We start from the raw sequence: 19037 nt of genomic DNA on the forward strand, positions 1-19037 counted from the left end.
CATTTTCTGTTTTTACATTTCTGCAGAAAAGTACACGTAAAAACTCGGAAATCTCTTTAATCTGCAGAAAGTAAGAGCAAACTGAACATTAAACCATGTTAATTACCACGTTCAGAGGAACAACTGTTGCAGAAACCTCCAGCTATAACGATCCCAGCGACCAAACTCCACTCTCAGCAGCCCTTGCCCTCACTAAAATAACGTAAGGTCACACTGGGGGCTCCTGCAAACCCTTCAGCTCTCTGCAGAATTACAAGAAGTCAGTCTAGCGACGCGGGACTCGGCTTTATCCTACCCCCAGCCGCCGGTGTCTTGGGCAGGCAGGCAGCTTAATAAAACATAGACGGTGTTCTCAGGCAGTGTAGCTGCAGGAGCTCCGTTACATGTGCAGAACACTTCTGAAAGACGAGATGGAGCGTGTTTTTGTTACAAGAGATAAAAACATGAAAACAAAATATATTGCAGAACTCGAAGACCTTATCTTCACTCAGCCTCTCTTTCTTTGCAATAATTCATTCAAGGAAGATCCGGGAATAATTTTTGATGTAAACTCTGCTACAAACATATATCACTATGCTGATAAAAATCACAGACAAAACTTGTGAAATACAGTGAGTTTCATTCCTTTATGCTACTAAAATAACTTTTTTCCATTTAAAATTCAAGAGATACTGATCTACTGTTAAGAGTTCCCCAAAATGTATCATTCTGAGATGTCATGCTAAAAGTCTCTTCTACTGGCCTAAAATAATGACTTTTTGAACATCTTTAGTGAATGGGGAAGAGGTCAGCAGATTTCAGGAGGAATTATTTTCACCTTTTAGAACTACGCTGAACACTTATTTAATAGGAAAAGTTTATGATGGCCATGTGAAAATGAGTAAATAAAAAACCTTGGTATCATAAAGGTTCCTCTGTCGTAACCTGTCAGCATCCTCTGCAAAGTGACCGCGATTCTTCATTCAACGGTCTCCACGTGGAGGTACTGTCCTTCTGTGCTGGGCTCTGTCTGGGGGCTGACATTCTGCCCCTGATTTCTGCCTGGGTTGGCAGGATTTGGGTACAAAGATCATTTCCCACAGCAGCCTCTGGGGCTGAAGAGCCCTGGCCCCTGCAGGACACAGCTCTGGAGGTTCAGGGGCAGCTTGAAGGTCTCAGACCATGGTTCTGATGGAAGCGTGAGCTGGAAACTCAGCTTTCAAGGCTGGCTTTTCAGATACAGCCTCCTTTTGTGGGCACAATTCCTCCATTACAAGTGTTTGCATATGAAATGAAATGAAGCTACAAAGCCAGAGGTGTTAATATATTTACAAGCACAAAACTGCACCTTGAACTCTAAAGAGAACCGTTCCAGGCTCTGGACTGCCTGGTCATTAGGGAAGTCTCTCCTTGGGATCACACCTTCCCAAGGACCATGAAATCTTGCTGGAGAGACAGAAAAGGGAGACAATGACTGGACTAAGAACATGGAAGTAGGAAGGGGTAATGAAGGGGAGAAGGATGTAGTTCAATAATTGCTGATAAAATCTGTGGCAGCCATAAATTTACTCTTCCAAGAGAATTCAACAGATCATTACCTCTGTAAATATGTATCACATAATTCTCCCTCTCTGTCACCTTGCAGATAAGTACTTAATACTTAGCATCCCTACCCTGCAAAAGCACAAGTGTAATAAAACCCATCTGAGCTCTTGAACCGCAGTTACTTTTTGACAGGAGATAGTTAGATTTTGGCCCCAGTGGAAGACATTGCCCAATTGCCCCAGGGCCTATCTGGTGCTTTTTAAAACAAATTTTACAGACACAGGATCCCATTACTGCACTGATACAACAAGCAAAAGCACTCGGCTTTTGAAGTCGTGCCCCGACCACAGCAAACTCTGACCCTGGCTGACGACAGGCTGAACTGGGGTATCCAGCCCGTCCCCCGCTGCTGGCCAGGCGCCCCCACGGCTTCCCCAAACCCAGCCCTCCCAGCGGCACGTCGCAGTCCCGGTGACCCTGCAGCCTCTGCTGAAGCAAATTTGGACAGTGCTGATACTTACTGCGTGTCCGAGATCCTCAATGGCACCTAAGGAATTGTTTAAAACCAGTCTGGATGTTAGGAAGTTTAAAAAAATTGCAGTTATGTCCAAACATGTATTTGACTGCTGTGCTGTGGGGCCAGAGACAGCCCGGCAAAGCCAGTGTCCCCTTGGTACGACGCTGTCACAGCTACGGACAGTGGTCAAGGGACACCCTTAATGATGCCATTAAGCTGTAAGAGGCATTAAAAGGACACTCATCAAACATGTATCTGTTTATGTTGTGTTCTCTGTAACAGAATCGAGTCAGATTAAAAACATCCTATGATGAATAAAGTACACCTATAGAAAGAAAAGGACATGGTGGCAATAATTCTTTGGACATCAAGCACATACAGGGAGGGAGAGAAGAGAGAACATAAATAAAAAGGACTACTCACTTGGGCTTTTTTCTTCCGCAAGGTCACAGGCACAGAGGAGTTCAGAATCGATTGAAATGGGTTTCTGCTTAATCCAAAACTTAGTGCTGGCCTTCTGATTAGTAACAGGGTCTATCTCTACCTTGTCTCCAGAAATACCTGAGATGAGAAAGAATAGAGAGCCACAACAGTGATCTGTTTAAGCGATTTCGTATCAGCTGTTTGACACACTTTATAAATCTTAAATGGGATGAAAGTATATTGGCCTTTTGGGCTTTTTGAAAGCACAGGAGCTTTTGAAACCAAAAGCAAATGGTTATCAAACTGCACCGATAATCTGCATTTTATTCTCCTGCATGAGCATACCAACCAGAAAGAAATATCACAGAAAAAATTCTTCTCAACACATACAGAGCTCTTCCGGAAGCAGGAGCTACATGAGCTGCAAGATTTATAAAAAGATACTGCTAGTTTTTCCATCATGGCTATTCTATGTAATAGACACTATCACCCACGGTCCCTGTTCTCTCTCCTGTACAGCATATACAATATATCCTCCATAGGAGAGGACACCACCCATTTGCAGCATCACAGAGACGCTCTTTGTGCTACCCAGATCCTCATAAACAAAGACCTGCAGTCCCAGAGACCCTGGCCGTTTTTACACTGCTGGCATTTTAAAGCCAGCTCTAATTAGGCTGCTCTGAGCTCAGGCTGAGGGTCTGGGCAGCTCCTGGCACCGGTGCCGCTTCCCAACACGGGCGTCCCCAGACGGGGGGACGTGGGGTGACCTGGGCATGGCCATGTCCTGCCGCAGACCTTCCGCGAGCGAGAGCAGGAAATTCCTCTGCCGTCCCTCCGCGCGATGCTCCCGGTGTCGGGCGAGAGGAGCCCGTCCAGTGGGACACTGCCAGGCTCACAGCGTGCTGGGACCGGCCCAGACCCACGCTCTGATTTATGGCCGAATTTATCAGCATATTGCGAAGCTGCACTGATGAACAGAAGCTCATTGTTCAGTAGCTGTTGACAGGACAGAACAAACTTCCCAGTGTGCTTTTTACATCAAGATGTGTGGAGCCTTAAAAATAATTACATTTCTTCTGTCATGAGTTATAGGTGAAGCTCATGAGAAAGCCACAAAAGGAAGCAATACAGGGAAAAAGTATTTAAACATCATTTAACTCTTGCATCTCTGGAAAATCAGCAGAGATAACCTTTTCCCTCTTGAGGGTTCCGCCTCTGATGCTGCAAACACATTACGCTCAGCTTGTCTGAAGCACAAGGAAACCCTAAAGGAGCTGATGATAACACTTTGTGTGACAAAATAAAAGTAAGATGCCACACATGTAACGGCTCTTCCAAGCCCTCAAAAGTAACTCAGTATTTCCTAAAGTCTGGTCACGTGGCCACGGTTCGTTTGTATTTTATGCAACTCTAAAATCAAAGCATGGGGACACCCACCAGGACAAGGCCACCTTCGTTTCACCCTGGCTATCAGGACAGGGTACAGTAACTCCACCAGCCCCCTCCCCCTTTTGCTAAGCCAAGAATGCGCTTTGTCATTAAACATACGTCACATCAGAGAGATCACATTTCAATTAAGCATTGTATCAAGAGTCCAATTAACACAAGAACTGCTAGAACTAGCTAATTTGAGCACGCTGATGCTGTATCTGGAGCCCATTTTGTTTTGTAATTTAATTTTGGACAGATTATTTAAAATTGGCGTTGTTAGTTCACTGTAATCATTAATTATTCAAAATTGCATTTTCCATAGTTTAAAGAAAATATGTGAAGTTGATGGTACAAGTTCTTATTTTCTCACTGAAAAAAGTCAAGGCAAGTTCTAAAAATAATGGTGCAAATTTTTTGTGTCCCCATCCCTTCCTCTAAAAATGTCACCCCTGAAAATATCCTTAAAAAAATTTCACTGTATGGTCGTGCAACTTCAGAATTCACAGTCAGTCAATATTGTTAATGCACCTTGTTAATTTGATAGGATTTGTCAGGTAACTCCACTGGAAAATTATATAAAACTGTTCCAGATGAACAGATGATAGTGACATGAATTAAAGTGATAGAACAATAGTGGAATATAAACCAGAAATGACACCCAAAGTGGCTGTTGATTTATTGCCATCCTGAGTTTGGTTCTGGGCTTCCATGTATATTAGTGCTACAAATCTGGGTCCATTTAGCAGCGAGATGCTCATACATACATCACCAGCTCCTGCTCCAAGCCAAGGTCACTCCCCGTTGCATCAATCTTTTCAGCAGAGGCTACTTCACCAAGCATGGATTTTGTAACCATCTCAGATGTAACAGACTTCCTCCTCTTTCATCTTTTTTTTATCATGTAAAATACACTTTAACTTCTATTATTTTTATCTGCAAATTGTTGCTGTATACTTCATCCATTATTTCTGTATCTCGGCATCACTGGCTTAAGCTCACACACATCCGAAGAGCACATTGACAAAGAATGTTGTCTTTTTTGTGTTATTGTTCTCACAATCTGTATGTGTTGAAACCTAAAATCAAAACAGGATTATGTACGTGGCTTCTGCAGTCCCTGTATCGCAGCACGAATTAGTCATACTCAAAAACCAACTAAAAATGCTGCTTCTACTGTTTTTTTAATTCATTCATTTTATCAAAAGAAATGTCATCGATGTTTTACTCCAGTAACACTGTTCTGTTCTTGCTTCCTTTGTTGGGGTCTGCAACTGCCCCCCCTTTTCTGAAACACTTGCCAGCAGTAATTTTCCAAGACAATATGTTTCTTTCGGTTTTGCTAATGTGATACATGAGCAAATGCGTCTTATTCCTTCAGAACAATATAGAACCTTTGTGAAAATGTTGAGAGGGCTACTGTATGTGCGTTGCACTGTAACATGAGCTAAAACATAACACCCCAGACACTAAACTGCCATGGCTAAAGCTTTCCACCCTAATAAAAGCAGCAGTCAGAAGGTGGTCGTTCCTCCCACGGTCATTCGCGTACCACTTTTTACTCTCAAGAAGAACGATGCACAATGCACAGACCAAGCTCACTCCAATGCTTTAGGTAAGCCTTGCCTCAAATTAAATGATCGGGCCTCAAAACAGCTACATTTCAAAAAATACCGGTATGCAAACAATAACTGACAACCGCAGCTCACACTGTGGCTACCTGTTCTGTGCTTTGCTGTGGCCGCTACATAGAACTGACGACATAAAAAAGCTGCAGAGAAAAGTCTTTGCAACTGGCCATCTTTAGAGTGACACAGAACAGCCTCCGAACCACAGGTACTGGTGAGCGATGAAAAAAGATCAGACGTCTTCTTTACCATCTGAGGTTGTAGGGAGCACTCTGTCACTCGCAGAAGATGAACCCATTAACACGCAGCAGCACTAATCCAAAGAGCACCCCAATGCCTGTTACCGGCACTGCTGTTCTAACACCTTCTAAAAATTCATGAGAAACCCAGCAACACATACTTATTTTCACTTTATTTAAAGGTTTTGATGCTGCACATCTGCCCAGACTTTGAATATCTCACCAGGGTTCTCTTTGATTTTTAAAAAGTAATTACATTATAAAAATTGCATTGTCAGCATACTGCCACCAAAAATATACAAGTTCACATATTGTTATAAAAGGGAAATTTTATGGTCCTTACACTACCGGACAGGGTCAGCTCCTTCACTGCTACACAAGTTAAGCCATTTGTTTCATTTAACAGCTATTCTCCTTTAACCATTTATCTTTAGTGATCTGTCATGACCTTTCAAGCTCTCGTTTCTGACACTTTCCAGACACAGTGAGTCAAACTTCACTGGGAGCAAACTATCACACCCCCGTAGTTTGCTCACAAGCAGAAACCGTGCCCCGCACTCTCCTGCTTCAGCACCAGCTGATAAATCCTTCCATAACAAGACAGTTCAAAATAAACTAAGGAAGCCTCTTCCGTAAAAATTTGAGAGACACATACTTTTATATGTGCTTAAGGATGGAAGAATGAAGAGACTGTACTGACAATAATACAGGAACTGCCATAGTGTAAATTTAACAATTCTACTGAATTCTACAGAATAAATGTATTTTGTAAACATCACGGCACTTAATATTTTACTGCTGAATCATTTCTTTATGGAAGGTATTTGCAGGAATGTCACAGGTCACCTACCAATGCATCATTAATCAAATTTTCACAATTTAAACACAAAGATAAAAAGCCATTCAATCATTTTAAAACAGTAATGGGGCTTTTATAATTCAAGATTCTGTCATCCCTTGGCCTTCGGGTTTTCAAAAGCATTCAGAAAGCTAATAAGGACAATATAAAACCTTTAAAGAATGTTAGTTTTATTTCATTCCACCTCAAATTTCCACTTCGTTGTTAAAATCTTCCAGTCTCCGAAAAGGAAAAACCTAATCATACCCAATTTTGCATAGTCTCATTTAAAAATAACAAAACAGTTGGCAAGAAGCTTTCCATTAGGAAGCTTAGATTAAAAAAAAAAGAGATGGGGTCATTAAATAATGGCCTTCTTTCAGAAGAAACATGTGCTAGCTGATTGGGGATAATAAAAACACTGAAGATTTTCAAGTGAAAGCAATTTTTTTTTAACTGCTGAAATGCTAGCAACACTTTCCAGTGATGTGCTCCACGATAAAAGGGACCAACGTGATAATGACTGCTTTAAACCCATCTGAGAGGGACAGTCAGCTATTAGACATGGCCAAAGGTTTGAGCCATTCCATTTTCCTGAGCGCCGCAGCCCGGATTGATTTACCTAACTGAACATCAGTGGTGAATCGAAGCCTATGGATCATGCTGACTTTGAAGGACTTGTAGTGGTGGCTACTGAGCATGTCCTGAACCGTAGCGATATCGATCTGAGGGTCTTCCTCCGAGACCTCTTCTCCTCTTGAACCTGCAAAACAAGCCAACAGCAATGAGCCAGAGGTTTAGAAGAGGGCTCAGCTCGCAGGTGAGCGCGGCTGGGACGGCTGCAGCTGCAGAGGGCTTTTTGAGAAAGACCAAAACGCTCAAGTCCACGTCTCTGGAGGAGGAAATTGCCACCCTCCATCCAAAGACCAAGTCACTAATTCATTAAGGACATTACCACACATATTTGTGTCCCACAGGGAGAGCAGTGCAGCGTCCCAGCGGCAGATTCTCAGGTGACAGGAGATGCCCCTGGACTGCAGACCCCTGGGGGGACCCCCCGGAACCCCAAAGCCTGTCACCCCGGGAGGGAGCCCCAGCCAGGGCAGGGCTTTCCCATGCCACCCTTGATGTACACCCTAGCAGCGTTCCCCACGCAGGACGTGACACTGGATCTTGCTGCAGCACCAGCAGCACCCCGGGCACTCTGATCCTAGCCCTGCGGTAACGAAGCTGCGCTTTATTTACTGATTAGTATTCTCATTACTACTGCAGGTACTGGCTTTATAAAAGGTAACATCCCATTAAGCCAAAATGTCAATTACTGAAAAAATATAACGCACTTTAAAGATTTTTTACATTTTATGACGTTGGATTAACACCAATTTAAACATTACTATAATGCGATATATAATTTTGCGCAGAGTAATTTCTATGCCAGCTGCTAATAAAGCATCTCAGCTCTAAATGATCATTCAGATGCTGTTAGATAAAGTGGTATAAATATGTTTGAAAACTGATTTAGCTTCTTACAGAAGATACTGAAGAATGACACGTTTTGTTTAATATCCCAGCTAATGTAGTCCTAAAAGCTGAACCAACTGCCAGTTCAGAGGACTGCCTTGGCTGCAGGAGATTAATCAAAACTTTATATTTTGCTGAAATTTTAATAACGGGAAGATGAGATGATGGAATTTTAGTACAGGTCTTAAAGATCCAGCAAAGCAGGCTAAGAACTTTTTGTACTAATTTTGCACAGTTGGAGCAGCCTCAACGTGAACACTTCCTGCACCGACCCTTCTCGCTGGGGAGGTACATTCCTGTCCTGTTTGGGGACCTGGGCTCGCAGGGAAGCTGTGGTGGGTTCCATCGTTGGCCTCACCAACAAGGGGAGGTTTGCCTGGGCCCTGGCACTGGTCTGGGGCACGCGCTGTGGAGGCAGGAACTGGCTGCCTTTAACACGGCAATTTAGAGCCGCAGAAGCAGCCCGTTGGCTGCAGCACGGGGAACTGTCGGGGTGGTGGCCATGAGCCGGAAAAATGTGGGAAAGAGTGAAGCAAAAGCCCACCTGAGCACATTCCCACTGGCTGGAAGCGTTCCCTTCTCTATCCGTTAATTCAGCAACCAATGTCGCTGCTTGTGATAAGTATCTCTGATGTCTGCATCAAAGTAAGGTTGGCATTTGCTGCTAAATGAGTCAAAATACAGGCTGAGAGCATAAAGCTGGAGATTCACGTTTCTCGGGGGTGAGTCCCATCCGCATCCCGCCCTCCCGTCGGCGAGCGGGTGCGGGGTGCCCACTCCTCGCCCCGCAGCCCCCCAGCAGGGACCCGCCTGCAGGGAGGGGGGACAGCAAAGGGTTAACCCACAAATGGGGCTGTGCCATTCGACTTGAAAGAATTCCAAAAATCAAATGAAACAGTCTACATGTGAATTTATGCAGAGCCATCTTAACATTGCAACCACTCTATGCTCCAGAATGACAAGATAAATTGTAATGGCTCCTTCAGAGACATTACAATGTATTTTGTCAAAGACCCCTGTGTTAATGTCTCTATACTATGGATTATCATAATGTATCATGTCAAACCCTCATGCTGCAGTACTTCAACGATACACTGAGATATGTCAAACTTTTTGGTGCACTTAAAAGCATCCTGGAGCACGGTGGCACGGTGGTGCCCGAGAGCCAAGCAGGAGGGTGGCAATGGCGCTGCCGTCCTGCGGCCGAGGGCGAACCGGGACCCTCTTCCACCCACAGAAACCAGTGAAACCCTTGTCCAGCCCTGGTGGTGGCTCCCAGTTGTCCCTGTCCCCACGGTACGGGGTCACAATGGCTGCACCGGGGTGTCTCCTGGCCTCCTGGGGACAGGCGGGGATATGGCGTGGTGGGGGACGACCGGGGGTGGCTCCGAGAGAGCGACACGGCCTGAAGCCGGGCCAGGCAGCGGGGGCAGCGTTGGCTGGGGCGGGAGAGGAACCCTGGGCCACAGGGAGGTCGTTAGTGCTGCCCCTAACGAAGGGCTGGCGGGAGAGGAACCCTGGCCCGCAGGGAGGTCGTTAGTGCTGCCCCTAACGAAGGGGTGGCGGGGCGCGCTGTGTGCCGCCTCCTCCCCGTGCCAGGCTGTGCGCTAACGGCGGGTGACGAGTCTCCCCTCTGAGCCACCGCAGCTCCCCGCACTGCGGGGCTTTGCGTAGTGTTGTGTGTTAGAAGCGTCAGCACCAGCAAACCGCATCGGTAGGAAATTCAGAAGTAACACTTATTAACCTCCTCCCCACACCTCCTGCAAAATGTCCTTAACGCGCTTCACGGGATCCGGACTCGGGCGATGCCCTGCGGGTGCTGCCGCCGCTGGGTCCCCACTGTCCCCCGCTGGCATGGAGCTGCCCTGGCCATGCCCCCCCGCACTCAGGTACCCGCAGAGCGGGGACACCGTGTGGTGACTTCACACGGCCATCATCTACTGCTGAGTCTTCTGAGATTTCACAGGCCCAAATCAGAAGTATTAGAAAGAAAAGGAGCAGCCTGCCAGATGATACCCAGGGGAGAAAACCGTCCCCGTCACTAAAAACCCGAGCGCCTCCAGGAGCCGCAGCCGGAGCAGCCGAGCAGCGGGACTGAGCTCTGGAAGCCTTTCAGATCCCCCGCGTGTCGGTACCTCCGCCGACTCTGCTTTATGAAGCCCGGTGAATGGATTCAGGTTTACAGAATTTCTACAGTTGCCGCTCTTGGGAGAGCAGCCAGGAACTGCACCATCACCACAGATCATCTGTCTGAAGATGGCAAGACACGCAGGCCCCCGAGGGTGCAGGGGATAATAGCAGTAATATCAGTAACAACAGAGAGAAATGCCCTGCAGGGAAAAACCTGACTGCAGAACTTGGCATATTGCTCTCGCCCCGCAGCTCTGCGAGGATGCCGGCGTGACGCCGGTGCTCGGCAGCGCAGGGAAGAGCATTCTCCACCCGCTGATTGGGGGAAGAACCATAAAAATATTTTCCACATGCAAGCAGCTGTGAGTAAACCTGTCAAATATTTACAGGCCTGTCAGGGTATTTGTAATGGAGATCACAGCGTGGCTTTTGAATGTAAAAGCTTCTGCTTGGGAAGACAATCAAGTAAAGTGGATGCTCCGGGTCCATCACTCAGCCCAGGAGCCCACCCAGCCACGGGCGCTGCTGGCAGAGACCCCGCTGTCCTGGGGGGAACGGACTCCTCCGCCAGAAGCAAACTCCTGCTCATAAACTCAGTTCACAATGACCTCTGTATTTTTCCCTTAAAGTCTACCTACGTAAGGCTTACTTTGGGAAAAAAGTGCCAAACGCTGGAGTCAGGCGTGGGACGAACAAGGCCCAAGACAAGAACCCGCTGGACGGCTCTGCGTCTTTGCTCGGACGCTGCTGCAGCAAAACCACACACAACACTAAAACACAGCCTCCTACTTTAAAGAAACACAATGGAGTGCTGTTCTCTGCCCACAGAAGCTGAATAAAAAGCAAAAACGGTATCAAGGGCTGCAAACTTCTCCTCTGTAAGACGGCCCCGGTGGTGAAGCTCTATGGTGTTGCAGAAGTCAGTCATGGCGCTGGACTGCAGCCTCTACATTTGATGGTCATTCAGAAAATGGACATATTTCCCAGTCTGGAAACAACAGTTGAAGATCTTTTCTCTGTTGTTGGGGTTTTTTTCCTTTGTTTTGTTTCATTGCTTTAAACCAGGTTCAGTATAGAGTTAGTATTTTTGTTAAAGTACTTGAACTACTGTGAAAACCAGAGTTATATTTGTAATTCACTCCAATCTCCTCATAGAAAATCCTGATTTTCAAGTGAGACCAACAGTAATGAAACAATAGGCACCAGCAGCATGAGTATGAAATAAGTTAGAAGCTAAAGCAGGGAGCCTTATCCAAAAGGGACTCCTGGAAGCACTAGAGGACATATAAAAATGACACATTAGTAATATCAGAATATTGAAATGCCGTATGTAGCCTATTCAGGAGCAAGTGAACCTGTATTTCCTCGATAAAACAACAAAATGTAAAGTTAACTGCATTGCAAAAATGTCCCTTATTACTTTAATGTACTAGTATATTGCTTAATGAAGGTTCTTAATTGTAATACAATTAATTACATACACAGAGTCCCCAATTACATTTTCCAATAAGACATTGGCTTTGGTACAGGTCTAAAGGCACTAAACCAATTTTAATATATTAAGACCAATTTCCCTTGAATACTAATTACTATCTAATGATAAAATGAGAAAGAGGAACTTTCCAGAAGTAAGACGGTAAGAATAAAACTAAATTAGCCATGAATAGTTTGCTACTACACATAAAAGCATTTCACATTACAAAGTGCAGGCTTTTAGTTTAAAGATAAATCTTAGTGCAAGTTAAGAAGTTCTGCAAACTGGAAACAGTTTATTAGTCTGAATGCTATTGGTAAATGTTGGATAGATAGGGGGTTTCTCTATAAGTATTTCCTAATAATGGAAAGTTTTCTGCTTAATTTAATACCCTGAAATATAAACTTTCTATTTGCCCAAAGGAAACTGGCAGCTATTTTACTAGCAGATGTTTGGCATCATACCTATATATATTTATAAATGAATATGAGACTATGAAGACTACACTTAAAAATAATAGCTGTTATAACAAAGTATTTCCTGACTGGCATATCCAAGCTAGAAATACTTTAAGTAAAAACAATATGCACAAAATTAATATTTCATTTTGATGTTAGGATTTTCAAGCTATTATTTTCTTAGTGCAAAACTGTCAATATTTCTATCCTAATTCCAGGCCAAAAGATAGCTCCTTAAGCACTATAAAATCCAATTTCTTGGTGTGTACTGGGGGAACCAGGCTAAGTACAGTGCATGAATTACAACTGGTTTTATATACTGTATTGTCCTTGAACATCTATGTCTGGAGAGAGTTAACTGCATGGGTGTTTCACATATATCCCCGGGTGTTTCACGTACATCCCCCAGCAGGGACAATGGAAGATCACTTCACCCACATTTTGGGGGAGAAACTAGAAGCAGAAGATTTCTCCCACGTTCCTGATTTGAGTTTGGTATGAACTCAGAAAACATTCAGCAATAGCACGGCAGAAAAGCGACAGAATTTGTGCAAGCATTTATTATTTTGCCTAGATTACTGTCAGCCTTGAACAAACTACAACAGTGACGTGCTCTTGAACTCTACAAGTCAAAGCGCCGGTTCTGCCTTTGCTTTTCCCAGTTCCTGGTACTGGGTGACACACACAAGACCCACGAGCAGGACAAAAAGCCACCACCTACCAGCGTGATGCCACCGCCGCAGCACCGGGAACACCGGGAGCCCTCGGGGTCCAGCCCAGGGGCTACAGGGAAACCACCGTCCTAGTTGGGGCTCCAGGTCATGCTTGTGGATGGGCACCTCGATTTAATGTTTAATGTTTAATGAGGGCCAGGATTGCTCAAGAACTGAGGGCACTTTTGGCTCACGGCCGCAGGGACCTGTCCTACACCTTTCCCCATCCCATTCTGCAGAGCAGCTTTTGGGTTTTTGGTCCCCTTGTCGAGGAGGGAAGAGGAGCAGTTGCTGCTCAAGGATGTCAGGGACGGGGAAAAGTGATCCCTCAACGTTACGACTGACATCTATTTTGAGACAAGGCCTCTGAGGCTCTCCTGGAGCATTTGCTACGGATGCGGAGTAGATCGAATGCCTCCTGCTAAATCACTTACAAACTTACGACAGATTTACTGTTAAAGCAATGGTGCAACCTGAACCTGGTCACTGGTGAGAGCTAAGAGCATCAGTAGACAGAGTGACCAGCCACAGCATGGATTCCTCCACAAAAGATGGAAATACATTAAAAATGCAGTATATACAATATACTTTTAATTACATAGCCTGGATTAAAAAATGTTATTTTTGATCAAAACATGCAAAACCTATGAAAGTCTGACTAGTATGCATCTTTTCATAGATTAAAAATCAATACAAAAATAATGGCCAGGATGCAGACGTCAGGGAATTCTGGCTTGTGGAAGAGTGCAACTTGATTAGCGAGGTTAAAATTGCTGCATTTCCTCAGGCACAGCACCCCTGCTGCCGCCTGCTCTCCTACAGTTTCTCTGAACCATTTTGTGAAGAAATGAACGAGGAGCATCAAGAATATTTTGGGAGCAAGTCCCACTCTACGGGGAACAGCAGCCAAAACTGAGAGTGCCTGATCTCAGCTCCAGCGCTGACGTCCCACCAGGGAGCTCCGGGCAGCTGCGTCCCACCTCTCCCGGTCCTTCTACGGGAGTACTCTCCCACCCCCCCTGGAACTAGGAGGTACCTGGGGGCTGCCCTGCTGTCAGTCTACAGTAAAATATGAACCGCTATAGCCAAAAAGCATAAATTGGAAAGGTCTAATCCATGTAAAGAAAGAAAAAACTCTTCTACTACTTGAAACAGGCGCTTACTGTGATTGTTTGCAGCAAACACCCTGAGCGTGGTCTTGGCAGAGAGCACGAATGGTGGTTTCCTCATTAGCACAAGCAACACTTTTACAGCTGAATTAAAATGGAATTAAAAAAACCCAAAACTGAGAGCATGACTGTTAGAAAGAACGAAGGACAGACCAAAAATGCTACGGAGGACAAACAGAAATCAATGTTAAATGTCTTTTTTTAAAAGTTTCATATAATTCCTTGCAACGAAATAAATTAGGAAATACTATTAGGACCATTAAAACAGTAACAGAATAAAAATATGTGAGCATAGCTGGAGAGAAGATTATTTGTCCAGCACTTTAAAAATCATCATAGCGCTCTAGTTATATCTGCATGGTTAATTGCTTTAAATTTTACTAGAAAAAAAATCAGCATCTCTAACAGCCATATTGACATGGCAAAATACACCGCGGAACAATCACTTCAGTCACTGAGCAAAGTCTGCAACAGAAAAAGTTTCATATTTCTAGTGTTTTTCAGGGTTGGTCATAACTTTACAGAGCAGAGTTTAACAGAAGAAGATTAATCATGAAGTGATAAACAGGATGCAGACTATTTACTAGAAGGTATGAAATCCATCACTTCCCTCTGGAATATTGTTTTGGCACAACTGAGAAGTGCCTCAGGAAAGAGAGTCTCGTCAAAACTTACTTGCCCAGACAGTACAGCTTGTATCCAAAATACATAACTTATGTGAGTTTAAGCAATTTACAAGAGCAAAAGTGAAAAGGGGAAACATACTGTTCTCCCGGACAAGGCAGAATTCCAAAGTGCTCTGGCTCTCCAAGGTACAGTCTAAATCTACTGGGACATTAGGTTCACTCTGCTTCTCCAGCCGATACTGAGGACCTGAAACATAAAGTAACTTGTAAAATCATCTGTTTTCTAACAAAGTGATGGCTTATCACGTTCAACTATCATGAGATTACTTGTACCCTGGAAGGAAGGCAGGTAGATGTTCATGTTTCAAAGATCTTTGCCAACGGGAAGGGCCCTGTCACAAAAGGGTGGAGGATGGTGCGCAAGGAAAGACACACTGGGGTCAGGCTCAGCTGCCTGTAACGCTGCCGACACGCTTCTGTCCAATATTCTGAATTATTCCTGCACCAGATGGGCCTGTATTAAATACCCTGACCGTGCTGCAAGACGGGGGCATTGCCTGTTGTGAGAAGCATCAGCTCAGCCCTGGTGGGTATCTACACCACATTATCTGGGCATCTTTCCCGGTGTGAAAAAGCACCAGGTGTTTGCTCCCCCTTGCTCTGCCCTCCCTGTGGCTCTCTTATACCAGAAATATCAGGGAAGGAACGTGACCCTTCTTTTACGAACTGGGTTTTGTCCTGGAAATCAGCTCCGTGACACCTGATTTGGCTCTTTCCACCTCTGCATTTCTCGAAAGGCGCGGGGTGGGGATTCTTGTGACGCGTGGGGTGGGGACCCCCTCCCGGGTCTGACATCGCCCGGCAGCAAAACGGCTGCAAGGAGCAGAAAGGGTCACCGAGGGGCGGATTTTATCTTTTTCCCAGAGACCTGAACACTCTTAACATTGAACTGCATCAAACATGAGCATGTACAGATGCTGCTGCTTCAAATTAATTATTTTCAGATAGACTGCATTTAACCGTAGATCTGCAAGATTCAGGTACCAACTTCCTTCTCCTCAAACCAGATTCCTGAAGAAAAGATGATGCTACTTAAAAAACTTTTTTCCAACTACAGAAAATCTAATAAAAAATTGGTTTTACAAAAATTAGGCCACTTTAAAAAAAAATAATCTTTTAGTTGAATGATCCTTAAACTATATGCCTTAACTGGAACACAAAAGAACACAGTAATATAATTCTGGGTGAAGGCTCTGTCTGAACAGCAGGTGGGAGAGGACGTGATGGGGTGGAGGGGGTGACTCAGGGAAGCCAAATTCCTCATGGGACCCCGGGCAGGAGAAAAGTCCCTTCCGAGGGCGGGAGGTGGCGGGGGCCGCCCCAGGCAGCGCAGGGCTGAGCTCCGCTCCCGCTCCCACCCAAGAGCACACACCGTTCTCAGCTGGGTAATTTCTGTGCAATCTGGTAAAATAAGGCTAAATAGATACCTGAAAAAATTTAAGTGATGCAAAGCACCTTTAACCAGGTCCTAATGCAGCAAAATAACTACAAATGAAATAACGAAATCTATTCCCTCTTTATCAGTACTTAAAATATTTCTGAATGTTTCCTGACTTTGAATTATGATAGTATATGATGAAATATTTAAAACATATAAAAAAATTAAGTACTTTAGCCTCGGATGGCATGCCTAAGAAATGGAATTTGTTAGCCAATTAATTTTAAATTTACTACAGCAGAATTTCAATTACGGCTTCTCATTTCGTCTCCCCAGAAGCCGCGTGAAGCGCTCACCGCACGGCCCGAGCGCCTTCTGCTCCCGAAGTGGACCGCTATTTCTCTGTAAAATGGATCCCCCTTATTCCCGGTGGCTCCGAGCAGACACAGAGCCGGGCTCTTTGCCGGCCACGGAGGGGGCAGCCCAACCGCTCCCCCCTGCCCAGCACAACCACCAACGGCACGTGTGGCTGGGCCAAGAGCTGGCGAACCAGCAGCGACATCTCGTACGGGAACAGACAACAGAAAGGAAAAGAGATACAGCACCATCGCTCCTCCTCTCCCGGCTACTGGAAATGCGATTAAAAATTTGAAATAAATTAAATAAACAGAGGCCTGGCTTGCTAGGCAGAAGCAAAATACACTGAATTGAAACAAATATCAAAGCGGTAAATCAATTTGTATTTAAAAACTGGTATATGCTTAAAAACAGAAGCAGTGACAGCAAAACCTGCTTGGGTTGTCCATTTGTAAGAACCTTCCACGGGTTCCCAAATTCCATCCGGACGCTGAAGGACACCCAGCAGTGACAGAGCCAGCAGAACCGCTGGTTCCCATCAGAATCTCGGTGTTCTCAGTACCTGCTCCCAAATCTGTAACTCCAACTGTTCCTCCGGCCCCTCCGCCCACCATCACCGGGACCTGCTGACGCCAGCGCCCACCACCACGTCCCAGCTCCCTGGCTCTTCATCTCTCCCACTCCCACCCCAAAACATTTAAAATCAGCAATGAAAACAGAGCTACAGATCAGAAACCCAGGCAACCTTCCATATGAATAACTCCTTTACAACAGAAAATGCTATTAAATTCATTAAAAAGTGTAAATAGATATTTAGACAGTATCTACTCTTAAATAGTGTATTTTAAATATCTGTACACGTTTACTTGACCACGACAGATGAGAAACGTTAGGCTGATTCTGTGGAAGAGTTTTACTACCAGACTTCTCTCACAGGTTCAAATGACGTCATTGTAGCAGAAATATTGAGTAATTTAATGGTGTCCTAACGGACTACTGCTCTGGGAATTTCAACAAAATTTCAAGTGGTAATACCAAACCTGGATTTTATGGATTTCTGTAATCTGATGCAAATGCTCCACACAGTTGTAAAATAAACCTTGAAAATCCTGGCCCGGAGTGGTCCTGGCCCGTGACCCGAGCGGAACGTCCCCACCGTCAGTGGGGACAGCAGCTCGAGCACGTCCCGCATGGGGTCAGGGCTGCAGCCAGGGCTCCCGCACTGCTCGGGGAGAGGACACCATGGGAGCCATATCCCACCACCAGGCTGGGAGCAAGAACGGTAACATGGCAGTTACCAGGGCAAAAAACCCAGAAGACAAAGCTAACAAACACCAACCCCTGTTCTAGTGCTGTCATTTTGCCACAAATACTTGGAGAGAGAGAAACTGTTGTTGGGTTAAAGTGAGCAGGGCTGGAGGACCAAGAGTCCATGTGTCTGGAGAGGAAGGAGGGAACCAAGGCAGGGGTCTGAAATGACCCTCACAACGGTGGAAGGCCCTCAAGCAAACTCTTGTTCACCAACTGGCAGAGGTTTGTTGGGGGTCCCAGGGGCACCCCAGGCCCCCACGGAGGCCAGGAGAGCTGGGGCTCTTCTCCACCAGACCTGGCCTGAGGCACCAGGTCTTCTCCATTCTTGGGCCACGCCACTGCTGAAGCGTTGGCAGGCAGGAGCGGGTGCCTAACCCCCACCCCTGCAAATACTACCAGCAATTTGTCTCCTCTAAATCCTGTTCTGGTGTACGGACAGACCAGCAGCCACAGAGGAACGGGGCTAACCTGGACAGATGGACGGACCGAGCTGCTCTGCACCCCTGGAGCTGCTCGCACCCCTCGCCGGCGGAGCTGACCCTCCATAACACACGTCCCTTCTGCTAAAATCCCCATTTAACCACCTAAAATCTCCATTTAACCACCCACCCCATGGCTGCTGCCTACAGATACCCACCGCCCTGCATTATTTCAAGATACCCCTTCACACAGAGGAAGCTTTATCAGGATTTGCAAACAAGGAAAGAACCTCAATCCTACACCACAGCCTTCCTGGGCCATACGAAGGTGCCCCAGGAAGGATCCCACCGCATAATCAAATTAAGTGGCTCTCTTACAAAAGGCGAATGGCCATCCGCATAACAACAAACCAATTCTGTTGCCATTTAAGCTGCAAAGCCTTCAGAATGGGGTTTTGAAAGCACGACCCATCAGTTCTAATTTTTAAAACTTATCCTTTCAGTCAAGACCAGAAAAAGGCCCATTCCAACTTTTATCTTCACTACAAAGTGCTGTTATCTTGGGCTGATGTCAGGAGCTCTATCTCTCTTTCTGCTGACACGCAGAGACGAGAGAGATAAGATTGGGAACGAATCTCACTTCTCTGAGTAAATAAATAATCAATACTCATCTAAATGTAAATGAGAAAGTATCCCCCTCTGATAACAGGGCTCTTATCAAACAGCCAATTTTCTACAGACATTTGGCCTCAACCAAATCACCATCATTCAGCCCCAGCCTAATGGCTAAAAATCGTAACTAAATTGAACCGATCACCAGA

The 19037-nt window shown here is 45.3% G+C and overlaps 1 protein-coding gene across 4 annotated transcripts in view; it reads right to left on the minus strand.

Annotated features, from left to right (window-relative positions):
• Nucleotides 1-19037, minus strand: part of MAPKAP1 (MAPK associated protein 1) — an 88042-nt gene that overhangs the window by 10476 nt on the left and 58529 nt on the right. For 2 of the 4 annotated variants that reach the window (XM_074161217.1, XM_074161216.1), the window contains 3 exons: nt 14831-14938; nt 7223-7363; nt 2465-2602 (listed from right to left, as the gene is read on the minus strand). In XM_074161217.1, coding sequence (XP_074017318.1) covers nt 2465-2602; nt 7223-7363; nt 14831-14938 — 387 coding nt within the window. The remainder of the gene's footprint in view (nt 1-2464; nt 2603-7222; nt 7364-14830; nt 14939-19037) is intronic. The other 2 variants (XM_074161218.1, XM_074161219.1) reach the window with 2 other exon arrangements.

This window comes from Numenius arquata, chromosome 19, assembly GCF_964106895.1.
Source record: "Numenius arquata chromosome 19, bNumArq3.hap1.1, whole genome shotgun sequence".
Lineage (NCBI taxonomy): Eukaryota > Metazoa > Chordata > Aves > Charadriiformes > Scolopacidae > Numenius > Numenius arquata.